This window comes from Takifugu flavidus, chromosome 9 (genome assembly GCF_003711565.1).
Source record: "Takifugu flavidus isolate HTHZ2018 chromosome 9, ASM371156v2, whole genome shotgun sequence".
Classification (NCBI taxonomy): Eukaryota; Metazoa; Chordata; class Actinopteri; order Tetraodontiformes; family Tetraodontidae; genus Takifugu; species Takifugu flavidus.
In genome coordinates, this window is record NC_079528.1 from 13239997 (window position 1) to 13252454 (window position 12458).

At 43.0% G+C, this 12458-nt stretch overlaps 3 protein-coding genes and 1 long non-coding RNA gene across 4 annotated transcripts; 2 read left to right on the forward strand and 2 right to left on the reverse strand.

The window, feature by feature from the left end:
* Positions 1-888: 888 nt before the first annotated feature.
* Positions 889-2223, forward strand: LOC130531219 (uncharacterized). The gene is made up of 2 exons (XR_008952035.1): positions 889-1461; positions 2001-2223. It is a non-coding gene; the product is annotated as an uncharacterized LOC130531219 (long non-coding RNA).
* Positions 2089-5088, reverse strand: fnta (farnesyltransferase, CAAX box, alpha). The gene is made up of 9 exons (XM_057043111.1): positions 4902-5088; positions 4479-4564; positions 4194-4308; positions 3904-4008; positions 3655-3781; positions 3399-3547; positions 3207-3269; positions 2858-3050; positions 2089-2759 (listed from the first exon to the last, which is right to left on the reverse strand). Exons 1-9 carry the CDS (start codon positions 5024-5026, stop codon positions 2619-2621), a joined length of 1104 nt encoding a protein of 367 aa, XP_056899091.1. The 5' UTR covers positions 5027-5088; the 3' UTR covers positions 2089-2618.
* Positions 5089-5233: 145 nt separating this feature from the next.
* LOC130531216 (piggyBac transposable element-derived protein 3-like) lies at positions 5234-7745 on the forward strand. The gene is made up of 2 exons (XM_057043109.1): positions 5234-5620; positions 5727-7745. Exon 2 carries the CDS (start codon positions 5735-5737, stop codon positions 7514-7516), a length of 1782 nt encoding a protein of 593 aa, XP_056899089.1. The 5' UTR covers positions 5234-5620; positions 5727-5734; the 3' UTR covers positions 7517-7745.
* Positions 7742-12458, reverse strand: aup1 (AUP1 lipid droplet regulating VLDL assembly factor). The gene is made up of 12 exons (XM_057043110.1): positions 12176-12458; positions 11378-11515; positions 11075-11225; positions 10749-10936; positions 10312-10384; positions 9978-10051; positions 9284-9350; positions 8896-8998; positions 8685-8816; positions 8461-8600; positions 8275-8363; positions 7742-8114 (listed from the first exon to the last, which is right to left on the reverse strand). Exons 1-12 carry the CDS (start codon positions 12214-12216, stop codon positions 8075-8077), a joined length of 1236 nt encoding a protein of 411 aa, XP_056899090.1. The 5' UTR covers positions 12217-12458; the 3' UTR covers positions 7742-8074.

The window sequence follows — 12458 nt, forward strand, 5'->3', positions numbered from 1 at the left end:
TTGGTTATTTCATTTCCCTCTTTTCTGTTGATTTCCAACTCTACCTAAAGCAGCTGTTCAGGACTTTAGATCAGGAACACTTTCCAACCACTCTTGAGGCGAGAGCGGCGTCTGTTCATCCTGCTGGCCTAAAATAATTCAAGTCAATTACGACTCATCAGTCAAGCATGGAACAGCTGATCTGGAGGACAGCCGGGGCACAACCCTGATGGATGCCTCACTGGCCCGGTGTTGTTTATTGCGCTACATGTAAAAGAAGATTAACAGCAGCATTTGTTTTATGGGCTTTACAATCCCCTGAATGCTACAAAAGCAGTGATTTATTATCAAAGAGGCAGGAAGGCTGATGATGTTCCTTTGTCATACATCAATTAGTCCTTAAATGTTCTTTACAGTTCAAATATGAGTTGGGCAGAGCCAAACGTGCTTTACACCTAGAAAGTAATTTACAAGAGTTGCTTCTATCTGCTATAGATCCTCCTCCTGTCTGCTGTCTTGATCTTCCTGCTAAACGCTGCAGGCCCACGAACACATGCCAACTTAAATGCGCGCAACGGTCGCTCCTGCTCCACCGTGCATGGCGGTGGGGAAGATAGAGGCCCACTCAGGATTAGCCGCCTTCTCCCCCATTTATGAGGAACAGATGTGTTGGAACTGAGCTGGACCGGCTCCAGGACTCCGTCAATACGCTCTTCCTGTTCATCCACTGAGCCTCTGCCACTTCCTGACTGCAGCGTCATCTGTTTGATAACTTTGACAGCCTGCAGACTACAAAGGCGCGTTTGCAGTTTAGTCTAAACACAGCGGACTTCATTTGTCTTTTAATTAAAGCCTGTGTTTTGTCCTGAGGGGGGGATGCTGCTGAAGCGATGCAGCAGGTGAGCTATCCGCCTCATTTCACAAGCGAACCAGCATGAACCAGCGTTATTATTCAAATGGAAGCCTGTTTAGTTTATTTCAACATCTTCTTTCACAGCAGAGAGGCTGTCACGTCAGGGGTGTGAGCCTGTATGTTAGAGAACATTTCTCACATAATTTTCCTCCTTCATCCCTCACATCACAAGTGCCACATGCTCGGCTGCGTGTGAACTGCAAATGACGTCAGCTTGCGCATAAACACTGTTTTCCACGCTGGGGAGACAAGAAAAATGGAAGAAAGCCAGTCAACCTCCTTTCATATCAAGCATTTTAATCAAAGTGTAATGACACGCTGCTGCAAACGAAGTGCTTGGTTGGAAACAGGAGGGCTGGGTTGTGCTGGGGTGTCAGTAGAAGTAGAGACAGCTGCTTCGGGAGGGGGGAAGGGGGGGTAAACCCACATCCGAGCCCTGAGAGGTAGCAGGACACGATGCTGGGCGCACAGGGACTCGCCACTCATCTGGCAGCACCACACACAACAAACGGGTCCCGGTAACAAGAAAAGGACGAGTTTAAAGCAGCTGAATTTAACAGCACAGAAATGTATTTGGTTTGTAGTTTTTCTTTTACAAACTAGTAGTTTAGATGCCTGTTTTCTGCAAAATGAAAGCAAAACTGATCTCTGGCACCAAAATGTCTCCAGTGCTTCTGTGGAGTGAAGGTTCAACAACCCAGGTTCAACACTGAGGGAGTTACTTCAATCTTTGTTCCTGTGTATTGTTGATTTTAGGTTAAGAGTCTATTTGGTCACTTGAATACTGAATACTACTACTTTAAGTGGGGTAGAACACGGTTTGGTCACCAGGGTGACCCCACTGAAATAAGCTGTCCACCAGTGTGGAGTTCATGTATAAACCATGTAGGTCCTGAAAGTGGAGGAAGCATCTTGATTGAATTACCTCTTCAACAATTAATAACTCAGATAAATCATTACCCAATTTAAATGGCGTTAGACTCGCCAATTGCACCACCTGCTGGCAACAACAAACACTGCAGCCTAAATGTAGTGATTTATGTATCTTGCAAAGATGAAATTCTCCATTTTTATGTGTATTAACATCGACATCTAAATTGTGTTTCAGATGCTGAATCCAGAAAATTGCTCAAGATTTGACCGGGTCAGATTTATTTTATTTTAAAAAAAACATTAAAAATCAGTACAATTGGAGATTTGCAGTATATTTGGGTTTATTTATAGTCATTCATTTTCTACAGACACACAAACTGCTTAACTTAATGTCTTAATACTCCTGTTCATGCCACAAATATGACTGACTGAATAAACACAATCATTTAAATCTTGAATGAAGCTTCAGTTTGAAGTCAGTCAGGCTTTCTAGAAAGCAGGGAGCAGGGGGCTCATAGGGTCCATCGCCATGGTAACAGAGTCTAACAAAGTTATTTTTGGAAACCCTCATTTAAGGATGAACACAGTTGAAATCCCAAGTTCCCGTGCATGCACCCATGTCTGCTATGGAGGTATGTCAGATCTGACACGTTAAGAGTTAAAACAAAGAAAACATGACAGTAAATACTAGTATGTTGTTGTGTTAAAAGAATGTCAATGTGTGTCTGAAATTAAGCAGATTAGATATCAACTTGACTGTATATTTGACTTTCTGGTCAGCGATCGTTTAGAGGCGCAGAACATCTCCACAAACATCGGTCCTCACTGGGGGGGGGGGGGGTCTCAGGACACTCTAGCTCATCTGCTGTGGGGTGGACGATTCTGGAGACTCTTCTGAACCGCTGCTTCCAAATTTGCACTTTAAAGAACGTCCCAAATATAACCAGTACTCCTTGCGAATGGTGTCCTTCTCATTTGCCAAAAGATCACAAATCTGCAATTTAAAAGAGAAGAATTAATGATGATAAACCTTCTCAGAAGGTTCTTCATCAACTCTTTTTTGTTGGATTCTTCTGTACATTGAACACTTACTTCTAAAGCCTTCCTTAAGGTTTCCTTTTGTTCATCTTTATTCAGATTTCCTTTTTCGGCTCTGCTCTCCAAGAGATCTTCGTAGCAATCAAAGAGAAAAGCCAGGAGATACGGTGAACAGTGGCTCTCCTTCAGCTCCAGGATTTTCTCCAGCAGGCCAGGCTGAGATGACAAACCTTTGTTTTGCAGCATCCTTTGGGGGAAGGAGAAAGTAAACTTCTAAACTGTTCCCACTTGCCTTGTTCCCAGTAAGAAACACAGGAATGGGACACTGAATGTCTGAGTGAAAGACGCACTAGAGCATAGGTCTTGTTTTTACTAATATTCTTTAGAAAAGATAATCATTCACCCTTTTAAGTAGTTCCATGCACTTTCATTGTGATGAGCTTTCTTGATTTGGGTCAAACAATACCTGAGGGAAGAAAAAGGAGGAGAGAAAGACAGAGACAATCATTTTGTTTGCAGCTCCTGACTGAAAATGACATTACTTCAGGTTTAAGAAGTTCCACATCGACACCGTGTCCAGGGTTGGAGCACTCACTCAATCTCTTTCTCCAGTACGGCTGGATCAGAGAAGCCTGTTGTGTGAGAAATCACAAAGTGCCTCTGGTTCCACGCAGAGTTATTCCTCACATCATCTTCCAAGAGATTCTCCACAAACTCAAGCTCTTTGTCCCACAGTTTGTATTCCTGGAGAGAATAATTGTTGGCAACATGCAGAACATGGTCCTCGATAGATGAGATGTGGAGCTCAGATGTCATTCTGAAGCCAAACTCCTCGGCGCTCCTCCACCTACCTGGATGACCCACTGTCTGTGCTGCCAGGCGTGGTAGTTTTTTGCATCTTGGCTGAGAATGTCTGCAATGAACTCGAGCTCCTCTGTCGGATCGTTTATCCACTCCACCACCATACGCCTGTGGTGCCTGTCGAGGACAAGCGTGGGTAAATCATCCAGATTTCTTCATCTGTGGCTCATTGTAATGAAATACAATTACCTGATTTACAGAAATTACAATTTATAGACCTAAAGAATGTGTCAGCTCACCAGACTTGGTAGTTCTTTGGTTGATCCTCAATGATGCCAGTAATATACCTCAACTCCTCCCTCAGGTCCTTTGACAGCGCCTGCAGCAGCACTCGCCTGTAGTGCCTGCACATCCAAAGCCAAACACAAGATACATCAGGAGGAGACTGTCGTAAACATTGTAATGTGTAAATGAGAAGATTGGCTTATATCAAGTGTGTTTGCAATTAAATTCCATGTTGCCAGGTGGTATTTAAAGGCACAACTAAGTACACACAGGATTAAAAGACAATTATTTTAAACATGCTCACCAAACGGTGTAATTAGCAGCGTTCAGCTCAATGGCTTCTGCTGTCAAAGCGAAGGCTCGGTCACTTCTTTCATCTTTCTTCAGGAGAGCGCGGAAATAGTCATAAACATCTGAGACTGAAGCAGACACACATGCGCATTAATTGCCAAGATTTAATCACAATGACCTGAATTTAGACAGGAAACCTTTTCAAGTCTACAGCTTTGGGTTATAGCGATGACGGAAGTTGGGGCTATGGTTGCATGTATTTCCTGGGTGTGTCTCTCATGAATACCAACAGTCTTACACTTTTCTGAGTAGGCGATCTGAACTACAGGATTAGGACCATCATCCTGGGAGACAGGCTCCAGATCTGCCCATTCCTTCCTGTCCCTGCAACACAAAATAACATCATCTGGAGGCTATTGGGGGAAAAAAAAACATCATCTGTTCTGGCGATTTGTTGTTGGCACATTTACTTTAACGCTCATTTGAAATCGAAGATAAGCATGTAATGCTGCATCAGTATTAATTTCTTAAATACTCGTTCTTTGAAGCGATGATTTTGTCACTTAGGGGATGATGCAAAACGATTCTAGTTAATGCTGAGCTGAACTATAGTTTACCAAGAGTGTTATTATAAGCAGAATCATTTAAAAACAATAACGCTTAAAAGCTGCTAATAAGCTAGCTACCTAAAAAATTGTAAAACACGTGCTGCAAACCCTGCCTGTAAAAAATGTAACGAGTCGGGTCAACAAAATAATCATCCCCGATCTCCTCAGCTTCTCCATCAACCTCTCTGTCCTCTTTCACAGCCACGGAATTATTCGAAGTTTCTTCAACAACCGACATGTTGAACTTCGAAGCTAATATGCGTTTGCCTTGACGGAAACGTCACTTCCGCATGGGTGGAACGATGCATTTAGGTCTATTGGGAAACGCCACATCGACGCTGGTTAAACTGTCTTTCTACGCAACAACACAACTCTTCTTCTGACCGACCTCCATCAAACTACCACAGTTGTAACAGATTTGATACGACCTAGAATAATTGGTCGCATTTAAGGGACTATTTCTGAAATAAAATATAGGACGGGTTATAAACTATCGTAGTTACTTCGACTACCAAATTGCCTGAAATCGGATTTGACATAAACGCGTCTGCGATTGTTGCATGGGTGACTTTCAGAGATTTGACTATAATAACAATGTTTATTAATACCACAGTAGAGTATCTTTAACGCCTATTGTCCAAATATAGCCAAAATAGCGTCTGCATTCCTCCATTGCCGGTTGATGCATCAAGAATACATACCTCGGAACCTTTTGCAAGCACTAGTTTCTTCTGGTACAGGTTGGAGGGAACGCTGCTCTACGTCATGAAGATCTACTCATGCTACGCCGGCATTTTCAGACTTCAAACTTGAAAATATAGACCTATTTTACGTAAGTTGTGCTAAGAAAAAAAAACATGTGCTGCCTTATTGTGTACTTGTGTCGCTAACGTAAAGAGGTATAGTACCTACGACAAATAGTTGTTATTTTTCTCTAGAACTAAATATGAGGGCAACATCTGTCTACGCAACGCGAGTAAGAGGACCTCGGGCCAGGAATGTTCCTCTGGACAGTGACGACAGCTGTCTCAGTGACAGTGGGGACAGTGATGAGGAATACACTCCGGGACCAGGTGATGAGCCGAGCGGCAGCAGCAGTGATGAAGATGCCGATGTGCCGCCTTATGCACCTCCAAGTGCTGCAGGTGCGAGGAGAGAAGCTGCTACTACACAGAGAAATAGGCAAAAGGTAGCCTGGGAGACAGTAAAGCAGGAGAACTCTGCAAAAGAAGTTCCAGTCTGGCAAGATGCTCTTCCTGATGCTGAAGCAATACGACTGCCAATTCAGTATTTCCGGGACTTCTTTGATGGTGAACTTTTGGACAAAATTGTGGAACAAAGCAATCTGTACTGCACACAACAACACCCAAATCGTGCCCTCAATTTAGATCGGCCTGAATTGGAGCAGTTTCTTGGCACTGTAGTGTATATGAGCGTTTTTCTTTTACCTTGGTCAAGGATGTACTGGTCCAGTACCAGTCGAGTACAGCAGGTGGCAGAAGTAATGTCCCGAGACAGATGGGAACAAATAAAACACTTTATTCATTTCTGTGACAACTCGGCACCCAACAATGACGACAGACTGTTCAAAATCAGGTTAGTTATTGACTCACTGCTCCCCAAATTCCAGGCTCTCCCTCAACACCAAATGTTATGTGTTGAGAAGCAAATGGTTCCGTTCAAAGGCAGATCGGCCCTGAAGCAGTACAGTCCCCAAAAGCCCTACAAATGGGGATACAAACTTTTTGTGCTTTGCGACACAACAGGTCTGGTGCATTCGTTTGAGATATTCACAGGGGAAATTGGTCCTGCGCCAGGGCAACCAGACATTGGAGCAAGTGGGAACATTGTGCTAAAGCTTGCACAAGTTATCCCTCAAAATGTCAACCACCTGCTGTACTTTGACCACTGGTTTTCCTCTTTGGATCTGTTTGTTGCTCTTGCCAACAAGGGGATACCAGCACTTGGGACCATACAGCAAAATCGCCTGCGTGGCTGCACCTTCAGCGCAGACTCGGAGATGAAGAACAAGGATAGAGGGGCGTTCGAAGAGCAACAGGCTGTTGTGGATGACGTGGGCATACGAGTGGTCAAATGGTTTGACAACAGAGGGGTGATTGTTGCCAGCACCTTTGCCGGCGCCCAGCCCGTTTCCATCATAGAACGATGGGAAAGAAAACTGAAAAGGAATGTGTCTGTGGAATGCCCAAGCATCATCAGCCTGTACAACAAGTTCATGGGTGGAGTTGATGCTCTTGATGCACTGATTGCATATCACCGCATCCACATCAGGTCCAAAAAGTACTACCACCGGTTGTTCTTTCACTTTGTGGATATGGCCATTGTGAACAGCTGGTTGCTGTACCGGCGTGATTGCGAGTCACTGGGCGTTCCTAGAAGGAAGCGGAAGGATTTGCTCGCCTTCAGAGCATCCGTTGCACAGGCGCTCTGCATGGAGGGGAAGGATCCGATGAGGCAGAAAAGGGGACGGCCCTCGTTGGATGTTGACGGGCAGTTTGAGATAAAGAAACGGCGCGGTCCAGCCAAGGCCATTCCACCACAGGAGGTCCGCTCCGATGCTGTGGGCCACTGGCCAGTGGTCGAAAACGGGCGGCAACGCTGCAAACTTCCTAACTGTAAGGGACAGACTGTGTACAAATGTGCAAAGTGCAACGTGCACCTGTGCCTCAACAAAGTCAACAACTGCTTTTGTGAATTCCACAAGTGAGCGGCATTTATAATCTGCCTTATAGTTAATGGCTCTTTGTTATATTATTTAATTTTCAAAATGAAAACTTAACTTAGCATCTACGTCAAAGCAAAAACACCTTTTTTTTTTTAATTATTCCCTCAACGCTTGAATTTATTTCCAATAAAGTACAAATGATATATTTGTAACGTATATTTAAGGAAAACAGCCTTGATTACCTCAGTACAATAAAAGACTATGCACTTTTTTCAAGGTCAAGCAGAAGTTTATTTTCTTTGATGACTCTAGGACATTATAAAAATAAATAAATGATTCACAGTCAGTGGATTGTAATACAAATTGATATCAAAATTATGTATCGGCCAGAATGATGAATCAAACACATGCATAATCACCATCAAGGTATACTGTACATGTTCTAAACAAATGTTCTGTCATGTATTTGCAATTAACAAAATCTGTTTTGAACAGAACCCGTTGACATAATAGAAAATTACCAGTCAAAGTGTACAGCTATGCAAGGTAAATATGCCGTCTCAGGCAAGAGTTCAATGGTGGCTTGACGTTTCGGCGTTTTCAGTCGTCTTGATCCAATCCATGTTTTTCAATGTAGCGTCTGAATTCCAAAAACACAAATAAACGGCCGTTAGCATTGATGCCATGAGGTTCACCCTCACACAAACAGTGTTCCGTTAGTGTGGGAGGTCTCTGGTACCAAATGAATGATTTACCAATGTATGAAATGCCTTCTAATTTATGGCAAGACAATCTCTCACCTTCTTGCAAAATTATACATAGCTTCTTTTCTCTCTTGGAAAGACAAATGTCTGTCAACTGGTGTTTTCCCGAATGATTTGGCAGCAGGCTGCGAAGGAAGAGAAAAGGGAATGATCGATATGGAATTTCCATCATTATTTCGTTTAAGTGCTATGGAAAGGTGTCTAAATATAAACCCATCAGACCTTAATGGTGGGAGCAGAGGCAGAGGAATGGGAGCCGCCCTTGGAGGCGCCAGATGTTGCGATCTCAGCTGCTTCCAGTTGCGTGTCCTCCTTGATCTCCAGCAGGTTCGTGATGGTAGTGTCGATACAGTTGGTTTTTGCTGCAGACAATCGAGAGACAACGATGAGCACGTGGAAAAAGAAACCGTATTTATGGTTCACTGCCCAGCAGGAGTGAGACCCACCTAAATCCTTGGTGATTACATTCAGAGGAACGTGGGGCAACACGTCCTTCACCTGTGTGGCCATCTTTGCAAGCCTGTGATCATCTGTGGTCAAACTCTGAACCTTGAAGCCAAGACGCACTGGAGTGACACCTGCAGCAAGGCAAACCAAATGAGCTCTAAACCCCTGCAGAGCCAGACAGCTGAATATTATGTGGCTCCATTTGCATACTCGCAGCTCTCTGGGGAACGCTGTGTCTTTGCCTCTTAATGTGCTCTGCTTTGTCAGCTTTAGTCATCTTGGTGGAGATCAGGCCCAGTTCCACTGCTAGCAGCTGAAATGAAGACACCGTAAGTACCTAAATGCAGCATAATGGCTGGGAAGGTTTAGAAATGGACGTGCCTCGCTGTCAGAACTCTGAAAAGAAACTACAGAGAAAATGCTTTCGAGCTCCTGACGGAGAGGATTAATCAAACATTGCAAATTTAAAAACTAGATTTGGTGTTCGTTCAGGCTTAAAGTGTCCTTTAGTGTAACACTTTCTAACATGTAGCTCTACAGTAAAATGCATTATATAGTCATCTATAGAAGGTTCTTCTACGGCAAAAGCCAATGTTACCTCCTGGACTTTGTTGGCAAACTCCTGCGAGGACTCTCCTTCCTGCCTGGAGACCGGTGGAAGCCAACTGTGGTGGGAATGAGAAAGAAGCAAAACAGAGACATAATCCTGATTACAGCTGCAAGGAAAGAAATTTACAAATTAGAAAAATTCAAATCACTGTTTTGTAACAGGCCCAAAAAGAACTTAAAGGCGATCGATACATTTCAGCCCCGTGTCAATTACAGTGTTTTCATCTTGAATAATAATATCTGGTAACTCCAGAAACTCAGCTAATATTAATCATAGTGCAGAATTAATGAAGCCACCAAATCATCAATCATTTGGTTGCTAAGCAATGGTGCAAGCGCTCCCAACACAACTTCCAGGACCAAAAGGGCCTCACGCACAGCCTCTAAAAAATGATTCTACAGTCATTCTACTGCTTTCCTTGCAACAAGAAAGAGAGGAGTTGTAGTTACGGTGAGTTAAACACTTCGTAGAAATGCATATAATAACAAAGTTTAGTGCTCGGCTGAGTTCTTGCTAGCTAACCCTAACTTGAACACTTGTGAGAGGTAATAACTTGAATAGGGCGGGATGGTTGACCAGGGAGGTCTGGACCTGGAAGTGAAGCCAGGCGAAAGTACGTCGTCACTCTTAAGAACCGACTACGAAGGAAATGCTGATGGAAATAATAGTGGAAATTTACTACCTTACATGATACACTGTACATGGAGCAAAAAAGGTCCAGAAGAGCTCCATCAACCAGCTCGATTCTGGGGTGTTCTGTGGACATACAAGTGGGGAAAAAAGGGTCAATTATTATGAAAGATTGTCAAACAACTGACATTTGAGAGCTGCACAATAATATATGCAGCATTATGTAACTACACTTATAACAAAAGACTGCATTTGTGCCATTAATGGTTATTACTGATCTGAAATATTCTAGCCATTAATACCAGATTTTGATATTCACATGTTGCCAATTGCTTTTATTCGCCTTCACTGATTTATTCAGTTAATTTAAATGTAAATGACTTTACCAGAGAGATCAGCGGTCTGGTCACCCGTAAGGCCACAGGCTGAATAGACTCAGTCAGTGAGAACGGCCAAGAACTGAGAGGAAACACACCCTTAGTTTAGCATATGTGAAAGCACACAATGTGGACAATCCAAAAGATCGAGTGAAACTGTTCTGAGTTTAGTCAAATTAGCTGTACCTTTGCAGATTTGTGCCCAAAGATCTCTTTATGGAAATTAGAAAAATGAAAAGAGCAAATAAAGTGACTAATCTCTTCCCTGAAAGTGTCATGTTAATGCATAGCAGTGGGTTATTTTAATCCTGATGTCAAACCGATGGTTAGCTGCCCGAACAGCCATCCCAGTAACTGCTCTTTGGGTTGACTGACTGTTTTGGTTTCAGCACTTAACTGTTCAGCTCTTTTATCCTTCATTCATGTGTGAGAACATCTGCACAAACCTGAACTTGAGTAGCCCAACTCGGCCATTCGTGGTGCCCTCTTCAGGAAACAAGAGTAAAGGAGCGGTGCCATCGGTGCAGCAGTACCTCTGAAGACACTCTTTCATTGCTGCCTGGCTCGCTGTCGAGTGGATCTCCATGAAGCCTCTTGCCCAACACACAAAGCCTGTGGATCCCTCTAACTGAGGCTACAGACCAGAATAAGTACCTTCAGTGATGTATTGAGATTGCTGATTATATACGATGAGTACTTTATTAACAGTTATGTAATAATGTTCATTAGATACATGTTTCAAATGTCTAACATATAGAAAATAAGTACTCACAGTATTACAGGGGGTCAGAAGGTTGATTACATTGTGGTCAAACTCTGTCACGTGATTGCAAATGTAAAGTTTGGTGTTTTTATCCCTGGATCGAGGGTTTTTCTGCCTCACGTGCAGCCCGAGAACCGAGCACATGATTCTTACAATAAATCTGTGAAGACACATTAATAAAAGTGACATTTGATAAGCTCGGGAGTTTTACATACGGTAACATGCGTGTGTGTGTCTACAAGGTAGGTGGGAAACTTTGAGAGTTCTTCTCATTAATGAACCAATATTAAAATGAGTAAGATAAATACTGACCGTCTTATAAAACCTTCTGGGAGTGCACAGCTGATTAAGAACACATGAAGACCAACAAAAATCCGGATCAACATCAAGCAAATGCCAACTGGAGAGTAAATCAGCAACAACAGGAGCAAAGCTGCCTGTTTGGGAAACCTGCACAGAACAGACGCGTCAAAGGTTAAAACTCTTGACCAGTAATCATTTTTGAAGAGTTGAGGGTTTCTAGAAGGTTATTTTAAGTTGGGATTTGTCCCTCCGCCATTTGGAGATAGTGAGGCAGTTATTACACTGATTACTACATGTTTTTACACGTATTCACACTCATTAAGCTACGTGGCCCCGGAGTTCAGATAGCAGAACTTTCTCCTGCATCGAAGACGTCACATCTATATTTCAGAAGACATCGAATTATCACAGTGACAAGGGTGAAAGTAAGTTATTAATATTCTGAAGTGAGGTTCTACAGACATTTAGGCTTCACTTTGAACAATGAAAGGTTAGCTTTTACTGAAAGCAAAGGATTCAACTCCAGAAAAGTTACGTAAGACAAGTTAGCAAAAACACTTTCGACACCAGCGTCGCCTAATTTTAGCTACATTAGCTTGTTTACGATATATTTGAGACAGACTTGCTCTCGTTTGCTGTAATAACCAACCGTTACAATTAGCCAACCCTGGGCAGACGCGATCTGCTGCTATTTCCCAACATTTACTCGAACCACAAATGAGGCAATAATATAACAACTGTGGCTATGTTGCAAAGGCTGGAGGGTAACCGTAGCTTCTATTAGCGGGATATTATAAATTGACTTACCGACGAAAGTCAAACATGTCTTCAATCCCCCGAGTCTCCATGACCGCCAGTCAGAGTTGAGCTCACGTCTTAATGCTAAGAAAATAACCTGTTCCCCAAAACTAACTTAGTCATAACGTCCACAACAAAGAGTCTGTGGCTAAAGGGACGAAGTGTCTGTAAATAATACTAAAATAAGATGCCGTCGCAATTGTACCAAGCCTAAAACGTTAGCTTAGCTACACTCCAGTTCCTGCTCACTGTAGTAGCGCTGCTTTCTCTTCTTCTAATCAATGCGTGTCAG

Excerpts from the sequence above, each read along its gene's own strand:
- fnta (XM_057043111.1), bottom strand. The coding sequence starts at position 5,026 with ATGTCGGTTGTTGAAGAAACTTCGAATAATTCCGTGGCTGTGAAAGAG. Across the intron at positions 4,009-4,193 it reads GCTGCTAATTACACCGTTTG|GCACTACAGGCGAGTGCTGC; the intron begins GTGAGCATGTTT and ends TTGGATGTGCAG. Across the intron at positions 2,760-2,857 it reads CCTTAAGGAAGGCTTTAGAA|ATTTGTGATCTTTTGGCAAA; the intron begins GTAAGTGTTCAA and ends TTTAAATTGCAG.
- LOC130531216 (XM_057043109.1), top strand. The coding sequence starts at position 5,735 with ATGAGGGCAACATCTGTCTACGCAACGCGAGTAAGAGGACCTCGGGCC.
- aup1 (XM_057043110.1), bottom strand. The coding sequence starts at position 12,216 with ATGGAGACTCGGGGGATTGAAGACATGTTTGACTTTCGTCG. Across the intron at positions 8,601-8,684 it reads TGTAATCACCAAGGATTTAG|CAAAAACCAACTGTATCGAC; the intron begins GTGGGTCTCACT and ends GATTGTCTGCAG. Across the intron at positions 8,364-8,460 it reads CCTCTGCTCCCACCATTAAG|CCTGCTGCCAAATCATTCGG; the intron begins GTCTGATGGGTT and ends CTTCCTTCGCAG.